At 40.6% G+C, this 24106-nt stretch overlaps 1 protein-coding gene across 9 annotated transcripts in view; it reads left to right on the top strand.

The window, feature by feature from the left end:
• Phf3 (PHD finger protein 3) overlaps window positions 1-17622 on the top strand; it is a 72012-nt gene extending 54390 nt beyond the window's left edge. For all 9 annotated transcript variants that reach the window (XM_040729167.1, XM_040729164.1, XM_040729166.1 and 6 more), the window contains 8 exons: window positions 902-1018; window positions 5016-5147; window positions 6097-6232; window positions 7271-7466; window positions 8341-8488; window positions 10833-10922; window positions 13640-13835; window positions 14044-17622. In XM_040729167.1, the coding sequence (XP_040585101.1) occupies window positions 902-1018; window positions 5016-5147; window positions 6097-6232; window positions 7271-7466; window positions 8341-8488; window positions 10833-10922; window positions 13640-13835; window positions 14044-16133 (3105 nt within the window). In that variant the 3' untranslated portion in view covers window positions 16134-17622. The remainder of the gene's footprint in view (window positions 1-901; window positions 1019-5015; window positions 5148-6096; window positions 6233-7270; window positions 7467-8340; window positions 8489-10832; window positions 10923-13639; window positions 13836-14043) is intronic.
• The last annotated feature ends 6484 nt before the right edge of the window (window positions 17623-24106 follow it).

Raw genomic sequence — 24106 nt, 5'->3', positions numbered from 1 at the left:
GTTACAGACAGTTATGAGCTGCCATGTGGGTGCTGGGAATAGAACCTAGGTCCTCTGGAAGAGCAGTCAGTGCTCTTAACTGCTGAGACATCTCTCCAGCCCTGTACACTATTCTTATTGGCAATTTAGACATCTGAGGATTTGGTATTTAGGGTAGTTCCTGGGACTAGTCTCCCTAATGCTTATGAGCAAATGTATTTGATGTATTTGATTAAAGTATTTTAAAGTTACTAACAGCTAATTGAAGAAAAATTTACACTGTACAGTCTGTCATTGTCCAAGAGCTTTTTGAAATATAGAATCTAGAAACTTTGCCAGTAATCAAATGAAGGTTGCTTCCCCCCCCCCCCCCCCAATTAGTTCTTTACTGTGGTTTCCACTCAAGTCTGCCAGGATTGATAAAAGCTGTTTTTATTCAGAGCCTTACTGTACAGTGGGGTGTGTGTTATAATTTGCCCTGGGATAGTCTTAATACAATTTTTGGGCAGGTATATAATTACTTCATTGCTTTTTCATGTTCATTTTTACATGGATTTTCTTTTTGGGGGTGGGACAGAGTGGAACAGAAGCCTAGCAGAATTATGTAGCCTAACAGAGTGTATGTAGCCCCAGGCTGTCCTTGAACATTCCACCCTGTTGCCCCAGTCTCCTGAGTGCTGGGATTACAGGTGTGTAGCCACCATATTGGCATTAACTTGAATTTTATAGGAAGTGTTTTACTCTTCCAGAATGCAAAGCTTAAAGTTTGGCTGCATGTGCTAGGTTGTTTATAAATTATGAATCCTTATAAATCAGGCTTGAAAGTTGCTTCAAGTTGATTTATTAGAAGTTCACATACGACAGCTCTCTTTTTGCTTCTAAATATTTGTGTCTCCTTTCTTCTCATTTTAACATCCTGTAGATATTGTTTAAGAAAGTACTTAAAGGAGAAGTAACCCCTGATCATCTTATACGAATGAGTCCAGAAGAACTAGCATCTAAAGAGTTAGCTGCGTGGAGACGAAGGGAAAACAGACACGTAAGGACTTCATACTCTGGGTTTGGCTTGGCTGTCAGAGGCTTTGTTTTTAACCACAGGGGTGAACTGTACAAATATCGGTTAATAGAGTGCAAGTAAAACAGGCTTTGTATTCTATTAACACACATATTCTGTCCACCAACCCCACTTTTCTCTCCTTTCCTTCCCCTTCCTTCTCTCCCGGGGGGGATCTCGTCACATCTCCCAGTTTTCTGAGGTAGCTTGAGGGTCTCATGATCTTTCTTCTTTCTGCATTTGAAATTGCTGAGATGACTAGTGTGTGCTGCTGTGCCCAGCTTCCTGTTTCTTAACTTTTTTTTAAGGTTCAGTTATTTTTCTTTCATGTATGTGTGTTTTGCCTGTGTACAAGTTTCACATACATGCAGTGACTGAAGAGAGCCTCTGTCTTAGGGTTTCTCTTGCTGTGATGAAACACCAGGATCTAAGCCGCTTGGGGAGGAAAGTGTTTGTCTGGCTTACATATCATGAATCACAGTCCACTGAGAGAAGCCTAGGCAGGAACTCAGACTGCACAGGAACCTGGAGGCAGGAGCTAATGCAGAGGCCATGGAGGGTGCTGCTTACTGGCTTGCTCCGCCTTCTTTCTTACAGAAGCCAGGACCACCAGCCCAGTGGTGTCCACATTGTGTCCTCACAATGGGATGGACCCTCTCCCATTGATCACTAATAAAGAAAATGCCCTTCAGGCTTGTTTGCCTACAGCAGTTCCCTCTTCTCAGATGACTGTAGCTTGCTTGCGTCAGGTTGCTACAAAACAAGCCAGCACAGCTCTGGGTCCCAGAAAACTGGAGTTACAAACAGTTGTGAGTCTGCATCCATGCAGGTGGTTCTGGAAACTGAACACAGGTCTTCTGAAAGAACAAGTGCCCTTAACAACTGAGCCCTCTAGCCTGTTTTCTTAAATTCTTTTTTTTTTAAGATTTATTTTTATGTATACAGTGTTCTGCCTGCAGGCCAATAGAAGACACCAGATTTCATTACAGATGGTTATGAGCCACCACATGTTTGCTGGGAATTGAACCCAGGACCCTCGGAAGAGCAGGCAGTGCTCTTAACTGCTGAGCCATCTCTCCAGCCCTGTTTCTTTTTTTTTTTTTTTTTTTTTTTGGTTTTTCGAGACAGGGTTTCTCTGTGGCTTTGGAGGCTGTCCTGGAACTCGCTTGGTAGTCCAGGCTGGTCTCGAACTCACAGAGATCCGCCTGCCTCTGCCTCCCGAGTGCTGGGATTAAAGGCGTGCGCCACCAACGCCCGGCTTCCAGCCCTATTTCTTAAATCTTTTATCCTACTATTTGTCTTCATCTCTGCAGAGCTTTTTCTTTCTTTCTTTCTTTTTTTTTTTCATTTTTGCTGCTCACCAGATTATAGAATTACTTTGTTTTATTACTTACAACAATTGGCAAATAAGCATTAACCAATCTGTGTTCTTGGTAACCAGTTTGAATGCATTATGAACATTAAAATTTTAGTGAATCAGATGATTTAATCCTAAAACTCAGTACATGTTTAGAATCCTTTAATATCAAGTGTCATGGGCAGAGAATTTCTGAAGAAAGTCAAGATTTTTTAGAACCAGTTTGTTGAGAAGATATAAATTGAATAACCATGTATAAATATGCATAGAAATATTGTTGTGTTTATGTGTTAATGTCTTAGTTTGAACTGGAATATTGTATCTTACCACATTTTAAAAATAAAAATGCCTCAAAGTTAGAGGTGCCTAGAATTTTCATTTGCAATTTAAACTTACAGTAGCTTTAATGTCAGGATTTATAAAGATTAGCTAAAATGTTCTTTTATTCTTTTGAGCTCACTGTATAGTCCAGGCTGGCCTTGGACTTATAGTCCCCCTCCCCCAGCACTCTGAGTGCTAGATGACCGTTCTGCATCACCATGCCTAGCAAGATTGAGGGAATGTGTGACTTAGAGATTTTGTTTGCAGATGTAGCCATATTGCTCAATATTAGCTGCCTGTTTTAGGAAGTAATAATTACATATGATTTGTATTGCCCTGCATAACTTACCTGATTCTTTTGCCCATGATGCTTGCTTGCATCTTAGGCATTACTCCTCTTTGGTCTGTATCAGAGATGGTCTGAAAGCCAAGATGCCTTCATCTAATGTATCATATCTATTTTTACATATTGATTTTCTTTGATCTTACATAATTTTGCCTCTTCTTTATTTTGAAAATAATGTTAACATCATCTTTCTCTCCACACCCCAAATATATACTTGGCCAAAGTTAAGTTTTAAAATTGGCTACCGGTATCATTTTGTATTGGAGACCTATGTTTTTCTTTTCTTAGACTTTGTGCTTGATCTTTTTTTTTTTATCTTTTTAAAAAAATATTTTATTTCTTTATTGTGTATACAGCTTTCTGCCTGCAGGCCAGCAGAGGGTACCAGATCTCATTCAAGGTGGTTGTGAGCCACCATGTGGTTGCTGGGAATTGAACTCAGGACCTCTGGAAGAACAATCAGTGCTCTTAACCGCTGAGCCATCTCTCCAGCCCTGTGCTTGATCTTTTAAAATGTTATTTTATTTGCTATTATTGTATGTATGGTAATGGGGAGAGGCGGTATACCATGGTACATTTATTTGAACATCAGAAGACAAGTTTGTGAGCAGATCACTCCACCTGCCTTTCCATGAGTTTTAGTAATCAAACTGAGGTTTGCAGGTTTATGTGGTAAGAACCTTTTTTTTTTCTTTTCATTAATATTTTTTTTTATTTTCCATTTTAAATTTAGATAAGAAACAAGGTTGCTTCACAAGTCAGTACGAGGTCCCTCTCCCTTTCCCTCCCCTCCTCCCGTGCCCTCCCCCATCCCCCCCCCCCCGTTATCCCCTCATTCCCCCAGGGAGGGTGAGGCCCTCCATGGGGGTGTCCATAGTCTGTCATTTCATATAGGGCAGGGCCTAGACCCTTCCCCAAGAGTTCAGGGTGAGAGTGCACCTCACATTGTTCTATGGGAGTCCAGAGACCGTGTGTATACTTGGGATGGGTACTGATCTGCTGTCCAAGGCTCAATAGATTACCTAGGCCTCCTCACTGACACCCAGATTCAGGGGGTCTTGATCAGTCCCATGCTGGATTCCCAGGCTGATGTCTGGGATTCAAGAGTTAACCTTTGTCTGGTCAGCTGTTTCTGGGGGTTCAACCAGCCCAGTCTTAATCCCTTTGATCATCAGTCCTCCCTCTCTGATACTGGCTTTCTTGAGTTCAGCTCAGTACTTAACCAGCCAGTAAATGAAGTTACTGTTTCCCAGACTCTCTGGCCATAGGACTGTAGGCTGGCACTCCCCAGATCTATGTCTAAAATCCATATATGAGAGAGTACATGCCATTTTTCTCTTTTTATGTGGTAAGAACCTTTACCTGAGGAGCAATCTGACCAGTCCTCCCTGACTTTTTAAATGGATATTTTACAACTAACTAACAAGGGACGAATGGACAGACTTTTACAGTCCTTACTCCTCCTTGCTCTGTTTGACATCACCACCCCTGTACTATCTTGTATTCTTGTTATATACTTGCTAACTTTTATAGGTTGTTGCTGAGTTTCTTTGTGTTAATAAGCAGGCCAGGAGACAATAGTAGGGGCCTTTTTTTTTTTTTAAATCATTTAATAAGTTGGTATTGGAGGGATATACAAGAACACCAAATGAGGAATATGATTTACGTTAGTTCTTGATTCATTTTGGCACTTCAGATTTGTAAGCAGATTTCAAGAATAAATACTGTGTTTCCCTATTCTGAACATTGCCTTTCTGTTGCATCCTTGTAGAATGTTAATGCGAGCTTCTCATGGCAAAGATAGAGTTGAATTCTTAAGACTTGTCAACATTTGACAGAGGTTATTTGTATTTTTATGAGAGAAAAGCTATAAATTAACTAATAATTCATTAGTTAAGTAAGTCCTCTTTAATAAAAGCACACACTTTAAGTATTTTCTTAAAATGTTTCTTTGTTAGACCATAGAGATGATTGAGAAAGAGCAGAGAGAAGTGGAAAGACGGCCAATCACCAAAATAACTCACAAAGGTGAGATAGAGATTGAGAGCGATGCCCCAATGAAAGAGCAGGAAGCTGCCGTGGAGATGCAGGTAAAGAACAGATGTGTCCTGTCCTGTGCCCAGAGCGTGAAGCAGGGAACCCTTGTTCATGTTCTTAAAGCAAAGCATTGTCTTCAAGTTGTGTGTTTTATTTATTCTTTTTTTAAGATTTATTATGTATACAGCATCCTATCTGCATGTATGCCTGCTGGCCAGAATGGGGCACCAGATCTCATTACAGATGGTTGTGAGCCACCATGTTGTTTCTGGAAATTGAACTCAGGACCTGGAAGACCAGCTAGTATTCTTAACCACTGAGCCATCGCTCTAGCCCCCATAAACTGTGTTTTCAAGTACACTGTTTTACTGGATTGATTGTTATGAGCTGGTTTGCCTCAGTGTGCAGAAAATTGTCTACATTATAGGCTCCTTTTAAAGACTCATTAGAATCCTGAGGGTATTTGATACAGTAATCCTTGGTGCTTTATAAATAGTGTAATTTGAGACGTTTGCAACTTTTCTTTAGCTAGATTAAGATTTGTTTTCTCTTTTATAATAGAAAAATGAGAAATAAATTGATCAAGGTGGAGACACTCTTTCAAGTCTCCTTGTTTTCAAATACCAATAAAAAATAATTTGAAGATTCATTAAAAGCTTTGATGAGGTTGGGTGTTGGTGGCACATGCCTTTAATCCCAGCACTCAGGAGCCAGAATCAGGCAGATCTCTGAGTTTGAGGCCAACCTTGGCTGATCCAGAACTCAATTTGTAGACCAGGCTGGTCTGGAACTCAGAGAGACCTGCCTACCTTTGCCTCCCAGGTGGTGAGACTAAGGGCATGTGTCACCAAGCCTGGCTGTTATTTTTCCTTAAAGAAAGTAAAAACTTTATAAATAAAATGGCTTCATTTTGGAAAATATGTTAATGAAACAAGTTGATTTTTAAAACTGATACCAGCTTTTATTGACTAAAACTTAAATTTTTATTCTCACTTTTGTTAGGAACCTTCAGCCAATAAGTCATTGGAGAAGACAGAAGGATCTGAAAAACAAAAAGAAGATGTTGACTCCACTTCTAAAGATACTACTAGCCAACACAGACAGCATCTTTTTGATCTGAACTGCAAAATATGCATAGGTTGGGAGTTTTGCTTGCTCGGTGTTATGTTCATTGTTTAAGGGTTTTCCTGTACTAGTTTTTGTAATTTGTGGATGTTTTATTTTTCCAGTTTTATGGGACTAGATCATTTACAAATCCAAAAGCGGGCCTCGCCATGCTTTCCCATGTGCATAGGAATGTAGATTTAACAGTAGCACGTGGGAACATTTACTAAAGACTACTAGACTTGCCTGTTTTCAGAATGTTTGAGGGTTTTTCCTTTTGGATGTTATAGTCCCAAATTAGTGTCACTTTCTAAACTTTATAGTATTCATGTTTAGTAACTTAACTGTACACTTTGCACTTACAGTTAGGAACAGGTAGGGCACAAATTTGTTTTATTGGTTTGAACTCTTAGTATTTTTAGGTAAAAATTCGTCAGAGAATCATGTTTACTTTAGGTTCCTACAGTGTTTGTATTTTAGTTTATTAAGTCCTTTTTTATTTTTTATTTTTTATGGTTTTGAGACAAGGTTTCCTTGGGTAACAGCCATGACATCCCTGGCTGTCCTGGAACTTGCTTTGTAGACCAGGTTAGCCTCAAACTCAGATCCACCTGCCTCTGTTTCTCCAATGCTGGGATTAAAGGCATATGCCACCATGCCTGGTCAGTTAGTTAACTTTCCTGACTTTTCACATTCATAAGTGAATACAACCAATCATCAACTCCTCATTTACTTGTGATATTTTCTATTTAAATATTAGTAATGATTATAAAATGGTCAGAGGGGGTGTTAAGTTAGTAAGGGTAGACCTTGCACAGTGTCTTGGAAATTGTATTTCAGTTACTTTAGGTCTTTGTGGAAGACGGAATTGTTCTCTGTGGAACAGTTCCTTGTTGGTTCTTGGAATTGGTGTAACGGCTTGCTGTGAGAAAACATTACAGGTGTATATTATTCCAGAGAATGTTTACTCGATAATTGAACCAGAGAAACTAAATGACTTTAGAAAGTAAAAATGAATGAATATTTTGAAATTGTAGGTTAACAAGCTTATTTTGGTGTCTTCTGGCTTCAGGTCGAATGGCACCACCTGTAGATGACCTTTCTCCAAAAAACGTGAAAGTTGTTGTAGGAGGAGCTCGTAAACATTCAGACAACGAAGCCGAAAGTATAGCAGATGCATTGTCTTCAACTACAAATATTCTGGCTTCTGAATTCTTTGAGGAAGAGAAACAAGAGTCTCCCAAATCAACATTCTCTCCTATGCCACGGTAGTTTTCTCGAATAGTTCTATAACCATTGCTTATTTGTACTTACAAATGTGCAAACACAGAAAAGATTTTTTTCAGGGACTTTTGAGAAAACTGTGTATACTCCATGCCAATTGAGATAAGTGAATATGAGTCTGAAAGTTAATTTATTATTTTGGATGGATTTTAGAGTTAAGATTTGACAGTATGAAGTAACTACTTTCACACTATGATTGTGGCTGGGGCATAGATGGCTCAGCATTTAAGAACACTGGCTGCTCATAACCATCTGTAACTCTAGTTCCAAGGGTCTGACACTTTCCTCCAGCTTCCATGGACAGGCACATGGTACACACACATGTAGTCAAAAACCCCATACACATAAAAGCAAGTAAGTCTTTATTAAGCAGACCAGAAACAAATGGTTCAAATATGCTGGTCCCAAGAATTAGAGTATACAGACAGCCCTTGCTATATGCTTGAGGTCTTTGGACCTCAGTCTACTTTCAAGCTAGTCCAGAAGAATGACTTTGTAAATCATGACTGTGTAACTGTAGTTGCGATTGTAAATTTCTAAATTGAAAATGTAGACTTTTATTGATTGGTTGCTTTTATTTTTATTGACCTTTTTTGTTACTTATTCTTGCTTGATAGTCTTCTTGATGTAAAATACTTTTAATGACTATATAGAAAGTGAACTCATTTGTGGGTATTTTACTACATTTACTACATTTATTTGTGTGTGCGCGTGCACACACACACACACACACACAACACTACTCATCTTTTTGTGGGTTCAAGGGATTGAACCTAGGTCCTGAAGATTGGTGGCAAGCGTCTTTACCCACTGAGCCATCTAGCTGGCCTTGTTGCTAACTTTAGTATTCTTTTGTAGTCCAGAGATGCCTGGAACTGTTGAAGTTGAGTCCACCTTCCTGGCTCGATTGAACTTCATCTGGAAAGGTTTTATCAATATGCCATCTGTGGCAAAGTTTGTTACCAAAGCCTACCCTGTGTCTGGATCCCCTGAGTATTTGACAGAGGTACTGTGAACTTCTCTGCCTTTCCTTACTTGGGTTCATGTGTTTCTGACGGCAGTAGGCAAGGAGACAATAATTTTAAAAGATTTGTTTAAAACCCACTTATTAATGGCCCATAAAACAGTTCAATTAATGCAATTATTATTAGTTTACAAATGAATTCACAGACTAGTAGAAAACTAATCTGAAAGTTTTAAACTCTGATGCCATACTTTTTCTGTACTTTACTGAGACAGTATTTAAAACCCATGTGTTTCCATGATTATCCAAGTTTGTTTTTATTTAGTATCTCATTAGACAAAATACTTGTTCCAGCTTTTTAAAAAAATTTTTAAAATTTAAATTAGAAAGTCTTATTTTACATATCAATCCCAGTTCTCTCTCCGTCTCATCCTCCCATAGCCTCCCACCAACACCACCATCCCATCCACCTTCTGCTCCTCAGGGAGGGTGAGGCCTTCCATGGGGGATCATCAAAGTCTGTCACCCAAGTTTATTTTTAAATAAAGATTTACATAAAAAACTGCCATGTTTATGGCAAAGTTAGGCTATCAAAAAGGTGTCTAATTGTTAAAGATGTGGAATTCCTATACTGTTTCTGTTACAGGACCATAGTACCTGCCTGTCTCTGTCACTGTTTAGACTGAAAAGTAAAGCTTACTTATAACTGGCAGTCTCAGGAGATCACTGACCAATCACTGAAGTGGTACCTGTTGTTGGTTGTATATATCCAAAGGAAGAAAATGTTAAATAATAGAAAATAAACAGCAGTAGCATAATACTGTAGTTAGTAACCAACTGTGACATTTAAACAGCTACATCAAAAGAGATAAAGCTAGTGTACATGCTTTGTATATATTATTTTTGGTTGTTTGTTAGATTAGCCTTTTCATTTATTCTTAGTCTTCTGATCATAAAGACAAAAGTTATTTAAGTAATTCCTTTCAGATTTCAGCAAGCCTAAATCATATGATCATTCTCTGTAATTAGATTGAAAATTTCCTGAGTTGTTCTCCCTCTTCCTACTCCTCGTGGTCCTAGATACCCATCCCAGGGCCCTGTGTGCATAGTTACTACACGATGTTATTGTTATACAATTTGCTTGGGTAATTTTTGTTTTTGTTTTGTTTTGTTTTTTTGAGACAGGGTTTCTCTGTATTGTGTTGGGAGGCTGTCCTGGAACACACTCTATAGGCCAGGCTGGCCTCGAACTCACAGACATCCACCTGCTTCTGCCTCCCAAGTGCTGGGATTAAAGGCGTGTGCCACCAATGCCCGGCTGGCTAATAATATTTTAGGAATGTGAATTTTGCTAGAGAAAAATTAAATGGGCCAGTGATGGTGTTCTGGGGGGATAAAAACGTCTTGAGAATTTTTAGTTTTTCTTTAGATCATTTTGAAGGTAATGGAAAATGAGGTCCTGGACTCCCAGACACTTTTAACTTTGAATAAAGTTATTTTTCTCAGTGCTACAGTTTTTATGTGGTTACTTTCTTGAGCTCCATCTCTGCTTTGTAGTTATTTAGCTTTATTGGGGCTAAAATCTCAAAATATTGAAAGCAACTAATGAGTTAAACATGAATCTATTTTTATGATTTTCCTTGGTCTTCAGAGAAAAAAGGAATATGCTGAATAAAGTTTTAAATGTATTAATAATTAAGATTGCCTTAAAAAAAAAAGAAGTTTTAAAAAAAGTACCAGGCATAGTAGTACATACCTTTAGTTTCAGCAGACAGAAGGATGTCTGAGTTCCAGGCCAGCCTGGTCTACAGAGTGAGTGCCAGGACTTCCTGGGCTACATAGTGAGACCCTGTTTCAAGAAACAAAAGACTCCCCTTCCCTCTACCATGCACAACCATTGAAGAGCAGAGCGCCTACCTCTGTGTGTCCAGGAATGTGCTGCTCTTCCTGAATTGCTTTGTGCCGTGTTGACCGCTGGCTCTTTTTCTTGTGTCTGTCTATTCTGACCTTGCCTCACCTGTTTGAACCTCAGTATTTTTCTTAGTGTTGAGATGTATTTATGTTTGTATTATACCCTCCTTAGTAAGCTGCATTTTTAGTATTCTTTATTTGAAGTTGGCATTTGAGATAAGCTCAGTTGATGTCTCTCTACTGTGTTTTGTTTTGTTTTCTGTTGCAGTTTGTTTTCTTTTTGTGTTCTGGAGACTGATTGAACCCTGAGTTTTATACATGCTAAGGACATATTCTACCACCATGTTCTTAACCATATTTACTTGTTATTATCATTCAAATTATTCTCAAAGCTAAATATGTATGAATCATGGATATTGTAATGAAGAAACTCTCTTTGTTGATTTTTTTTTTTTTTTTTTTTTTTTTGCCATAGGATCTACCAGATAGTATTCAAGTAGGGGGCAGGATATCACCTCAGACAGTTTGGGATTATGTGGAAAAAATAAAAGCATCAGGAACTAAGGTGAGTAAACTCTTTAACAATGCCACTTTGTGAAATGCTTACAGAATCAGACTACTTATACAAGGATCCAGTGTTTCTCCGGGGAAGGGAACTAATACACGTTTGAAATGTATAAAATCTATCTTATAAAATGGAGGTAAAGGGCTGGGAGGTGATGGGCAGCTCACTTGAGAAAGTGATACTATGCAAGTGTGAGGACCTCTGTTTGATTCCCAGCACATATAACAGTCTAGGGTGTGGAGGCGCACATTTATAATCTCAGCCCTGGAGAGACAGTGGTGTGGACGTTAAACACTTGACCTAATTAGAGCCCAGGTCCCAGCCAGAGACTGTTTCTTAGAACAATATGGACAGCTACTTAGAAATAACAGTTTGGTTGACCTGTGGGCTCCACATGTGAGTGCACGAACTGAAGTAAAGCCATTTGCTCAAAGCAGTACAGCATTCCCTTTTATTCTCTGCCTTCTGGTATATGTCCTCCATAGCACTGTCAGCACTGTGGAGGGAAATGTGTTTGAGTGCTGAGATTGACCTTGTTTTAGTCGGGTCTCAGCTGAGCTGTGCACTCTGGGTCCAAAGTTTCAGATACTGCAGTTGCCTGTCCTCCATCACAGTTAGGATGCTGTGAGGCTTAGGGTCTGCTCTTGTTGGATCATTTGGGAACCAGGCTACTTGTGTCACTTCATTGTTTCCAAGAGGGCTCACCTTCATCAGGCAAAAATGTTTAAAGCTCACTTATCAGCAACTGATGGGGGAGAAGTGAGGACTGTTTGTCAAGTTGTTTTTAAAGGAAACGCCAGAGATTACAGTCATCTTCACTTAATTTTCTTTAATTGTACAGTCATCACTTAATTTTCTTTAATTGGCAAGAACATAGTCAAACAGCTGTAGGAAACTACAAAGGGAACTTGCAAATGTAGTTTCTACTAGATAGCCATGCGCCAACCAAAAGTTAAGGTTCATTAATAACAGGAAGAGGAGACTATAAACTGGGAGATAATCAATAGCCTTCATCATGCTAATATTTCTCTTCCATATTCTCTATATAATTTCTGTAGTTTCTTAAATTCATAGGGAATGGTACTGCACAGGAGTAATTTAAATAATTTCTTTGTAGAAGTTTAGAGTGGCCCAAAATGGAGATACTTAAACCCCAGAGGATCTTTTTTTTTTTCCCTAAATAAAGTTTTTTTTTTTTTTTTTTTTAATGATAATGGTGTTATGGTACTTTGAGGCAGCTAAAAGGTTACTAAGCTTGGAAGGTAGAGACAGACAGATCCCTTGAGGCCAGCCTGGTTTATAAAGAAAAACAAAACAGTTATTACATTGTTTGCTGTTACTTTCACATATATGTATGGAAGTGTGTGTGTGTGTGTGTTATTGCCCAGTACTTTATAGTATGCCTTCAGACTGAACTGATTTAAACACAAGAATAGTTAGCTTATATGTAATGTGATGTTACTGAGACATTTTGGATAGCCCTTATCCAAAATGATTATGATCTGAAATGCTTCAGATTTTGAACTTTTCTGAGTTTTGGAAATGTTAGCATGTGCATAATATGATACCTTAGGAATGGAGATTCAAGCATAAATGTTAAATGTATTTATGGGGTACATAAACTTTATAAATATGGACTGAAGATAATTTCATACCATATTTTTAGGATACCTGTGTTTTGATTGCATCTTTTACATGTAGACAAGTGTGGAATTATGACTATCTTTTTATTTAAAATAAAACCAAGAACCCCAGAGACAGGCAACAAAATTCTTGAGTTAGCCAGTCACCTTAAAAACTTATGATCTGTTGTATATTTGTTTTGGGAGTCTTGTCAAAACCAAGTCCTCTTCATTCCAATTGTGTGTAGCACAAATAATTAAAAATGCAGAGACAGATACTGGGTTCAAGCTGAAGATTAGAAGAAAAAGCAGCCAATCACTAGAGAGTTCTTACCTCTACTGAGGCTGGGGCAATCCTGTTCTCAGTGTGGCTGAACACTGAATGCCACATGAGACCCGGAACTCTAGTGCTGGGATTAAAGGTGTGCACCACCACTGCCTGGCCTCTGTGGCTCTGGTTAGCTTTGCATTCTGATCTTCAGGCAAACTTTATTAGCTCATAAACAAAATATCATCATAGTTGGGCAGATACCAAAAAGACCTGGGTTTTAGCATTGTTTTTCCATTGAATAATTTCATTATATTCAGATGCCTTGGTCCTTTCCTTCCCCCCCCCCCCATCCTCCCCTCCTTTCCCTGCACTCCTACCTTAACCATACTAGACAAATGTTCTACCGATAAGCTATTTCCACAGACCATTTTCATTAATGAGACAGCATCTCCTAAATTGCCCAGACTCACTTTGAACTCACTATGTAGTCCAGACAGGCATTAAACTTGTGATCCTTCTGCCTTTAAGTGTTCCAAGTGGCTGGGAGTACAGGCATGTAGATATATGCCATTATCCCTGGCATGTGCCAGTTTGTTATGGAAAGCCTTCAAATAGTACAGAATCCTCGATGAACCAGAAACTGTATTTTCTTAGAAGTTGCTTCCATTTAGTATTCTAGTTTCTGTTAAAGTTAGGAACTGCTATTTGATAACCATTCATAAAACTCAACATTACGTTAGTACTAAGGTTAATAAGATGTATTTAAAATCAAGCTGTGTTGTAGGTTACTGTTTTAAGCAATTGTTTGTTACTTTCTTGAATAGGAAATCTGTGTGGTTCGCTTCACACCAGTAACTGAAGAAGATCAAATTTCTTACACTTTGCTGTTTGCATACTTCAGTAGCAGAAAGCGTTATGGCGTAGCTGCTAACAACATGAAGCAGGTTAAAGATATGTACCTTATTCCTCTGGGTGCTACAGATAAAATTCCACATCCTCTTGTGCCTTTTGATGGACCTGGTAAGTATATGTTTTGGTAATAAGAGTAAGATTGAAATAGGGGTCAGTCCAGAGTAGAAAGAATGACTGCTTTCTGTCTTTAGGATCCAGAGCATTAGAGGTGGCATGACCAGGCTAGCCACCATTCAATAGCTTGGAATGGACTGCTGGTAAAACGCACCCTTTTATGAAATGATTAAAAATGACTGTTGATGTTTATTTTCTCCAGGACTCGAGCTACACAGACCCAATCTGTTGTTGGGTCTCATTATTCGTCAGAAGCTGAAGCGGCCGCATAGTGCTAGTGCCGGTCCGAGTCACACAACTGAGACTCCTGAGACTGCCCCAGTAGCCTTGCCACCTGACAAAAAAAGTAAAATGGAGTCATCTATGGAGGAAACAGCGGAGGAAGAGAATGACTTTTTCAATTCCTTTACAACTGTGTTGCACAAGCAGAGGAACAAATCCCTGCAGTCTCTTCAGGACGACCTGCCCACAACAGCTGAAACTCTAATGGAAGTCAGTAGGCAGGAGCCACCAAAACCCTTACGGTTCCTTCCTGGGGTCCTCATAGGCTGGGACAATCAACCTTCTACTCTGGAATTAGCAAATAAGCCTCTTCCTGTGGATGATATACTCCAAAGCCTTTTGGGTACCACAGGTCAAGTATATGAGCAGGCTCCGCCAGCTGGAGAACAAAACACTCTTAAAGAAATTCCTTTTATAAGTGATCAGACCAGCCCAATAGTAGAGAAAACAGATAAAGTGGAGGTAACTGAAGGTGAAGCCAAGGAGATAAAAGTTAAAGTCAATAATACTTCAGAATCTACAGGGAAAAATTCAGGAGTAGAAGAAACTTCACTGGTGGGATCCTCTTCCATTTCTCCAGGGCCTTTGACGAGTCTTAGTCTGAGAGGGAAACCACCAGATGTTTCTACAGAAGCATTCTTAACCAATTTATCAATTCCATCAAAACAAGAGGAAACTGTGGAAAACAAAGAGAGAACATTAAAAAGACAGCTGCTTCAAGAGCAAGAGAGCACTTTGCAAGATAATCGGACTTCCAATAATTCTCCATGCAGGCCTAGTACAGGAAAGGGGAACATAGATGGGAATGTGGGTTGCAGTGAAAATCTTGTTACTAACACAAGATCCCCTCAGTTTATCAATCTGAAAAGGGATCCTAGGCAAGCAGCAGGACGAAATCAGCAGACAACCTCAGAAAGCAAAGAAGCAGAGAGCTGCCGAAATGGAGACAAGCATGTTCTGTCTGGTCCATCACACAACAAAGAGCCTTTAGCAGAACCAGTCAGTGGGGAGGGAAAGCCATCTTCTGTAGAGAAGAGCTCATGTGTAGAGCAGAATGATGATTCTGAGGCTGCACAAAACCCATCCTCAGTAGAAAACTTAAATTCTTCACAGACAGAACAAGCAACTCCTTTACAGGAGGATATTTTAACACAAAATATTGAAACTGTCCACCCATTTAGAAGAGGATCAGCTACAGCATCATCTCATTTTGAAGCTGGGAGTACATGCCAATCTGAATTTCCTTCTAAGAGCATCAACTTTACTTCTAGGAGTACCAGCCCCAGAGCAAGTGCAAACTTTTCACCTATGAGGCCACAGCAGCCCAGTGTCCAGCACCTCAAATCCAGCCCTCCTGGATTCCCATTTCCAGGACCTCCAAACTTCCCTCCCCAGAGTGCGTTTGGATTCCCACCACATTTGCCACCTCCATTACTTCCCCCTCCGGGTTTTGGCTGTCCTCAAAATCCCATGGTTCCTTGGCCACCTGTTCATCTCCCAGGCCAACCACAACGTATGATGGGGCCCCTTTCACAAGCATCAAGGTACATGGGCCCACAAAATTTTTACCAGGTCAAAGACATTCGGAGACCAGAAAGACGCCATAGTGACCCTTGGGGTAGGCAAGACCAACAACAACTAGATAGGCCGTTCAATAGGGGTAAAGGGGACCGTCAGAGATTTTACAGTGATTCACATCACTTGAAAAGAGAGCGTCATGACAAGGAATGGGAGCAAGAATCCGAAAGGCACAGGCACAGAGACAGAAGCCAAGACAGAGACAGGAAAAGCAAAGAGGAAGGACACAAAGATAAAGAGAGGGCCCGGGTATCACATAGTGATCGAACAACAGATGGGAAAGCAGGCAGAGAAAGTAAGAATGCAGACAAGAAACCGGACCATGAAAAGGAAAAGGAACGAGAGAAGAATAAATATAGAGAAGGGGAGAAGGACAGAGAGAGGTACCACAAAGACAGGGACCACACTGACAGAGCAAAAAGCAAAAGGTGAAATTTGCAGGCTGCTTCAACATCACATTTAAAAAACTGTTACATGTTGTGTATCTTTATAAGATTGCCTGGTAGGACTGTGCCACCTTTTCAATCTCCACTGCTCATGATTTGCAGAGCAGGAAACTGCTGGAGCAGAGTGCTCTGTCGGCACCAGTGGCCACCATCCCTTCACACCACTGTCCTACTTACAGGAATTTAATATTTTTAAAAGTTTTACAATTCTGTATATTCAAAGATTGTTTTATTAATATGCAATAAAGGCTTAGAAATTTAGTTTTATTCCTTAATTAGTAAATATGGTTAACTATGGAATATATTTACTGCCTCTAGTGAATGTCCTTTATACAATGACTAATTTGAAAGTAATATGTGCTCTGTACATTTGTTTTCAATTGCACTGTTTTTAAAGAAAATGTAGAGGAGCAACAAAAAAGCCAAGCGAGTTCATAATCAGACCATACTAGTCATCTAGTTGGGCAGTTCTTGACCATGAATCAGAAGCCCAACGAGTCCATTTATTGCTTTAATCTGCACACATTGAAGGCATTTCTTACCATGTACTGCAGTTTGGGGTAGGCTGTATTCCTTTCCTTCCTGGCTCTTCTGAAACTTGAATACTTAAGCTTGTACATGATCTTGTGTTTTGCTATCCTTTTTACTGTAAAATGTAAATATTTTAAGGGATATTTTGATTCTAAGTATGATAAAAGAATTTCTCACCTACTTTGTGTGTGTGATTTGAAATTGAGTAGTAAAGGAGGTTCTTTAAGGCTTCTTTTCCTTGAGACACTATTCTTTCACTCAGCTAGGGTATGTAGACTTTACCTAGGAGAGGAACGGCTGCTTTTCCATCTTAGACGTGCCACTTCTAAAGAGGCTAGTGTTTAGAACTGCCAGAAGGGAGCTTCACAGTTACCCACTTAGTTGCTATTACGATTCTGAATATATGATTAAACTTTGTTATATGAACTCAGTAATCATTGTAAAACTGCAGAACTTTTAAGTGAAATGTATTTTGAATTTTTTTTTTTGTAAAATGATTTGTTTGTAGGGCAACTGTAAAATTGAATATGCCAGTTTGACTTGACATAGAAAATCCATGAGATTGTTGTTCTTTCAGATCTAAACTTTACCTACACCCTGAAATATATCCTCTGCTGATGTTTAAAACATAAAGCGGTAGCTGTCAGATGATGTTAACACTTGAGACCCAATCAAGAGCGATCAGTGTTCTTACCTTCTTGTACCCATGAAGAAGAATGCCAGTAACTCCACAAAATTAAGAAAATTGTTCCTAATGGAGCGTTACCAGGTTTTTGAAACTGAATTAACCTTGCTATTCTCACTAGAGAAAATAGCAGTCAAACATTTTGTCTGAATTGCAAGGATTACAATATACTTCTTTCATCTTTGCCTCTGAAGTCTATCATCATTATGAAAGTTCTAAAATGAAGGATTTTCATTTAAATAAAGTATTTTTAACTTTGGTCTACTTTTATTTTGGAAGTTAACTTGCTAGGGAAAAGAAAGTCCTTTACACAAGAGCAGTCCTAAGATGAATCATTGTTTGCGTGATGGTGAAGAAATGGGTTACTTATTCCACGTGCCAGGAAATCTGCTCGGTTTGTGGGTTCACTTGACACCTGGCTTGTTTTCTAAGGTACAAGTAAAAGTAATGGGCTTTTGAATGGAAAAAGATAGCTGCCATGAGCCCTGGATGCCAGGTCTTGTATTGAACATTCATGACTCAGTGCTTAATAGGTGAATGGTTGACACAGAGATTAAGAATCTGGAGCCTGGGGAGTTGCCCGGGGTTAGACTGCTGTAGTCAGAGTTGGAGTCCCGGTTAAGCTTTGCTTTCCTCCAGTCACACGTGTTCAGTAGTTGTCCTCTGAAAATTGAGAATGAGAGGGAAGCAAAAGCATTTATAGTCTTTCTAGTCATTCCAACAGCATTCCTGAACCCCATCTCAGTGACCTAACTCAAATGGGAATAGGAAGGCAACTATATCCCAACACATCTGTTGATACTGATCAGCTAGTGTCTGTTAACCACATGTCTATACTCTCCAGCACTCATTCGTTCCTGCTATGATGAGGCTACGGCAGCTCATTGCAGTTTTGCAGACGGAAATGGGAGGTAGCCACAGGGTGTGCTCCTTTTGGGGAGTCTAGATGTATCAGAGTTCTCTAGAGGAACAGCTTAAAGTATATTGTATATTTCATCAGAATGGCTTGTAAGCTGTTAGCCAACCAAAGAAAGGTACAAGAATCTAGCAGTGTTTAGTCCGCAAGGTCAGACAGTTGGTCTTTAGTAGATGTCAGAATTGCCAGCGAAGTAGGCTCTAGTGGCTAATGAAGAAATGGACTTTGCCTGAGACCAAGCAAGCAAAGGGAGCTATAAAAAGCTGCCAACAGTGTGTGTGGCACAGGTTAAAGATATCCCCATCTCAAAAGATCTAGAATGAAAGGGAGTCTTCCCACTTCAAATTATTTAAGAAAATATGCCCCACAGGTGTACCTAGCCAGTTTAGTTTCACATGTAGTCAAGTTGACAAGAATAGCCATCATGCTAGAGTATCCACTTCCTTAACCTTTTCTAGTTTCAAGAGCCACTTTTTCTAGCTCCTAGTCACTTCCCTGTATTTAAAGGCAGAGAAGAGTCCCAGTTTTATGTTACCATCTCCGACCTCTTCTAGTGCCCTTACAAATCAGTTCATTTGCCCACCCAAATTCCAACACAGCCTTCCTCTCTGAAAGCCAGCTGAATAGGTGTCATCTGTGACCTCATTTCTCTGCTGTGTAACCTGATGTTTATAGGTTTTGCAAGGACTAAGATGTGGATAGTTGTCTTTGAAGTTGGGGAACCATTCCAGCCAGACTTACAAACTGTAAAGTAGTTGTTGCATGGTTAGCCTGGAAATACAGAATAAGGTCACTGTAAATACCAACAATATAGAAGTAAATGGAGTGATGTTGAGTTCTTGTAAGCTATTTTTGTTTCCTGCTTTCAAAGCATACTCACATAGGGTCTGTTTAACATCACATGGTAGCAAAAGTACAAATGATCATAGTTTGTTACTATGCAGTGTACAGTTTTAAAGTGAAATGCTTTTACCAAGCCATTTACTGGGCCATTTCTAGGAGGCATTGAGTTTTTTGATGTTCGTAATGGACCTGTTCAGACATTTGCATGGCACTTGGAGTTCATTACTGAGTGCCTTTGGAAGTTCCCAGGTCTGCAGAACTTGCCACATGGTGGGAGGCAGTAGCAGTTGAGTGTGAGGCTGCAACTATGGGAGCTTGTGGAGATCACCCAAGCTTAGTGATAAACTTCACTTTTTTCCTTTTTGCAATGCTGTAGATTGAACCTAGGGCCTTGTCTGTGCTAGGCAACAACTCAATTACACTGAGCTATATCTGTAGCACTCTTTAGTAATTGTTTTAGTGATAGTTCATTTATTAATATAGCATTTGTGTGAGGCTGTAGCTCAGTTTTATTTTTAACCTAATACAAACAGACCTGGAGTTCAATCGCCAGTGCCATATAAGCCAGACAAGGGTTACAGGCCAGCTAGGGTACATGAGACTTTATCTCACACTTTTAAAAATGGAATGAAAGTAGCTTCCACACTATGGCGTTGGTTTTATAAAAATGCTTTTCTTCAAAATTTCTATACAATGTGTTTCATATCCATCCACCTCCCTCCCAACGCCCTATGGCTCCTCTAGCATCCATGTCTTCAAAGCAGAGTGGCTCCCTGGTTCACCAGACATCAATTGCTAATTGCTTCTCTAAGGGTGGGGCCACCCGTGCTGGAATTTTGGCTAGTTTGATGTTGTGCAGTCGATCATAGCTGCTGTGTGTAGATGGGTGCATCAACCATGCCATGCCCTGAATTCAATGTTTCATTCTTCTCCCCATTGACCAGCTCTTCCTCTCCATCCCTGTTTCTGCAATGTTCTTTTAACCTTGAGTGCAACACATGCCCATGAACATAAACGTGACTGAAAAGGCAGTCTGACAGTATGGCTGTTTAATAAAACTTAAGGTTCCTGGGGCCAGAGACCTTTCTTGGCTTTTGATTGGGCTTGCAGTACCTACCAGGCATGAATTCCATCATTTAGAGTCAGCTTCATAATCTAGCTAGAATATGGTTGCTTACCCTCATACCACCATGCCTTTACTGAGCCAGTGAGCATATCTTGCTAGGGAGTTCAATATGGTACCATGCAAATTCCAGTGCAGGTTAAACCATCAATACCTTTTCTTGTCTATCAGCTTGCTTAGCACAATCTGACACTATATAAGCTAGCCAGCAGGGAAAAAGTTTCCTGGACAGTTGAAGTTGGTGTCTCTGTTCTGCATCCAACCGTGTCTTCATTTATGGGGTCTTGACATCCTGTTTTCTTAATCTCCCCAATTTTTTTTTGCAAGAGAAAAATGACACTGTGTGAAATACATCTCGAGCTAAATATGGTGGCACATACCTATAATTCCAGGACTTGGTGGGCAAATGTAGGCTTTCTTTTAGTTTGAGGTCAGCCTGCTTTACATATTGAATTCTATTCCAACTCAAGTCTACATCATGAGATCTTGTCTCAAAAGGAAAAGGGGTGGGTGAATCTGTTTTCACACAGACTTTTAGGAAGGGGAGGGTTCTTGATCCCTGAAAAGGTCCAGTGTGAATCCTTGGTGACCTTTCAGCATCCTGGAAAGTGTTACTTCAAAGAACAGGCATGCTGTGCTGGGGAAGAAGAATGTGCAATGTAACATGCAGTTTTCTTGAACGTTAGAATGCTTCCACAGAACAGATTCAGTGACTTCAGGAAATGTGTTTAGGTTTGGGTACCAGCTGCCAAAAACAAAAACAAAACCATACCTATACCCACCCCTTGCTGTGCTTGGACCCAAGGTCTGGTGCTGTACCCCTGAGACAACTCCCCAGTTCTTGAAAAACCTGTATGACATTTATCTGCATGTCAGTATCTCAAGTTCTGCACAATGACCAAGTGTAGACCACAACTTTTAGGCAAACAATGGACTTGATTTGAGTAGTTTCCTTTGAAAAACAAACGTTTGGTAAATTTTCAGACATCCTGCAATTTTACTATGTGTTACAGTCCATTGGAGCAATTTGTGCTTCTCAGAGTGATTTCGTTTGAAATACTGGGTGTGGTGGCACATGGCTTTAATCCTGTGAGTTCAAGGCCAGCCTGGTCCACAGGGCGAGTACCAGGACAGACAGGGTTACACAGCAAAACCTCTTGGAGGGGGAAAAAGGGTGGGGAGCTATTGACCTGGGTATGGTGGTACACATTTGTAATCCCTGGACTGTGAAGACTTGGGTCAGGAATACTGAGTTTGAGGATACCTGGGCAACAGAGAAACTGAGTCAAATAAACTTTTAAAAAACAAAAAAATGCTGTCCCTTTACCTGGTTGGTTTACACAGGCTGCACTCTAGACTTGGAGTGTGTTCACTTTTCCTTTCTGTGTCTTTTGTTCTCCATTTGCTTGGTTCACAATTACTTTTTATTTTAAACTTTACAAGCTGCTTCTTACCATGACCTCCCTGTGACCTATTTTACCCATTAGTGCTTTAGATCAGTGGCAGGTGTTCACCAGCATTCAGTTGTCCTCTGGCCTGTATGAGCCCTGACCCGCCCCCCCCCCGCCACACACACACACACACACACACACACACACACACACACACACACACACACACACACACACACACACACACGGGAAGAGGGGTGATATGATGGGAAGGAGGAAAGAGAGACGAATTCAACACTCATTAGAAAGGCGTTTTTGAAAAACACAGCTGAGACTTGTCTAGCATGTGGTTCAATCCTCTGGAACAAAACTCAACCAAGGGCCAGAACCTCTCAGTTTAGTACTAGGTCCTGTGCATATGCCTTATGGTTTTGTAGCTTGGTGTTCTTACGGGACTCCCAAAAATGGGACTGGGGGGTGTCTCTGACTCTTGCCTGCGCTTGGGACCCTTTTCCTCCTACCAACTTGCCACATCCAGCTATGATACCATGAGGGTTTGTGTTCAGTCATATTGTATTTTGCTGGCCATTTGGTAGATGTCCCTGAGAAAACTCTCTGTCTCTGTCTCTGTCTCTCTGTCAGGAAACAGGAGGAGTTGATCTGAAGGAGAGATGAGGTGGGGGAATGGATCGGGAGGAGTGGCAGAGGGGAAACTTCAGTTGGGATGTAATGTATGAGAGAAGAACAAAAGTTAAATTAAAAAAATGTTGCTGGGTGGTGGTGGCGCACGCCTTTAATCCCAGCACTCTGGAGGCAGAGGCCGGCAGATCTCTGGGTTTGAGACCAGTCTGGTCTACAAGAGCTAGTTCCAGGACAGCCTAGCTGCTCCAAAGTTACACAGAGAAACCCTGTCTCGAACCCTGCCCCCCAAAAAAGAAAATGTTCTTAAAGTTAAGTATATAAAAATGAGTAAATATCTTACAAAAACAAAAAACAAAACACGGCTTCCATTTGCTGGCAACAGTGGGTATTTCTGTGTGGAAGTCTCATACATTTCAGGCTGGACTTGAACTTGCTGTGTAGCTGGAGTTGACCATGAACTACTGATTTTCCTGCTCCCTCCTCTCAGCACTTAACTTCCTCTCCTGGCTGTTTCTTACTCTGTACCCTCAAAAAAATGCAAGGTTTGCAGGCCCCTGCCTCCACACCTGGACAGCCTTCTTTGGCTAAGATCATAGACAAGAATCCCAGCGGGAGAGCTCCACCTCATGCTGCTAAGTCCATGGCTGAGCTTCCTCCCACAGACCAGGAGGCTCCTTTCATTTCATACCCCAAACCCAGTGGAGTCACTCTTCCATCCATCCAATTCTTGAAGCCCCAAACAACACACTGCCCCAATCCCTACAACAAAGTGGATCTTTAATAAAGAAGGTTTATTAAGTATTTCATCTCACTGTAAACATTCTCAACTCCAGCACTAGCTTCCTGCCACTTCAGGTAAACTTGCTGTCACATCTACTAGATCAATTGCAAAGCCCCAGCCACAGCTTCCCCTTCCCATTTAATGTTCTAATCTAAGGTAAAACTATTGTGACCTTTTCAAATGAAAGCCTGGTCCTCAGGCTGCCATTGAATGGCTTGACATTGAGGTAGATACCTAAACTCTTCACATTGTAAAGGCTCCTCAGGTTCCTGGCTCCTCTCTCTCTCTGTCCTTTCCTGTTGTGTCCAAAGTCTGGACCCCCAAAACCACCAAGAGACCAGATCTGATGCAAAAGCAAAGAGTCATTTTGTTTAGAAGTTAACTCGAGTCTTCCATTTGACCAACACAGCGAGTGGAGTAGGAGGGGCCCTAAGGAGCATTGGCACAGGGCATATATTGGGGGTAGAACAAGGCGATCTCTGGGGTCTGCTAGTGGCATAGTAACAGTCTCAGGATTGGTACAACTCCGGGATGGGGGAACCTGTCCTGAGGTGATTGGTCAGCTGCAGCTGCAGAAAAGTTGCCATGCCTGGAGACCATTCAAGGGCCATTGCTACCTACTGCATTCCACTATTATCAGTAAAGCATATCCAAAGCTCGCCAGCTAACTTCTGATTGGATCCTTACCACAAGGAGGGTATTTGGCAGTTTCTTCCCAGTAATTAGGACAAGATTGGGGTGGGGGCTCTACACATCCTGCTGTGTCAGGGGCCTATCTTGTTGGGTCTTTTCTGCAGCCGGTCATGGCTGCCAAAGCAGGGGTGAGGTGGGGGTGGGGGTTGGGGCTGGGCCCTTCATGCTAGGATGTGCTCTCAGAATCCCTTGCTCTCTTTCCTCCAAACACCTGATTTAGATTTCATCTTGCTGAGTGAGAGCATTTTCTTGAATTGAATCATCACCTTGCTTCAGGTAGGGAATTCAAGCTTGTCCTTTATCCCTCATGCTAAGGCCAGCTCCACAGAGAGGGGTTTTTAGAATTCCCGGGTT

This window comes from Mesocricetus auratus, unplaced genomic scaffold (genome assembly GCF_017639785.1).
Source record: "Mesocricetus auratus isolate SY011 unplaced genomic scaffold, BCM_Maur_2.0 Super-Scaffold_100021, whole genome shotgun sequence".
Lineage (NCBI taxonomy): Eukaryota > Metazoa > Chordata > Mammalia > Rodentia > Cricetidae > Mesocricetus > Mesocricetus auratus.
This window is presented reverse-complemented; position numbering and strand designations above follow the sequence as displayed.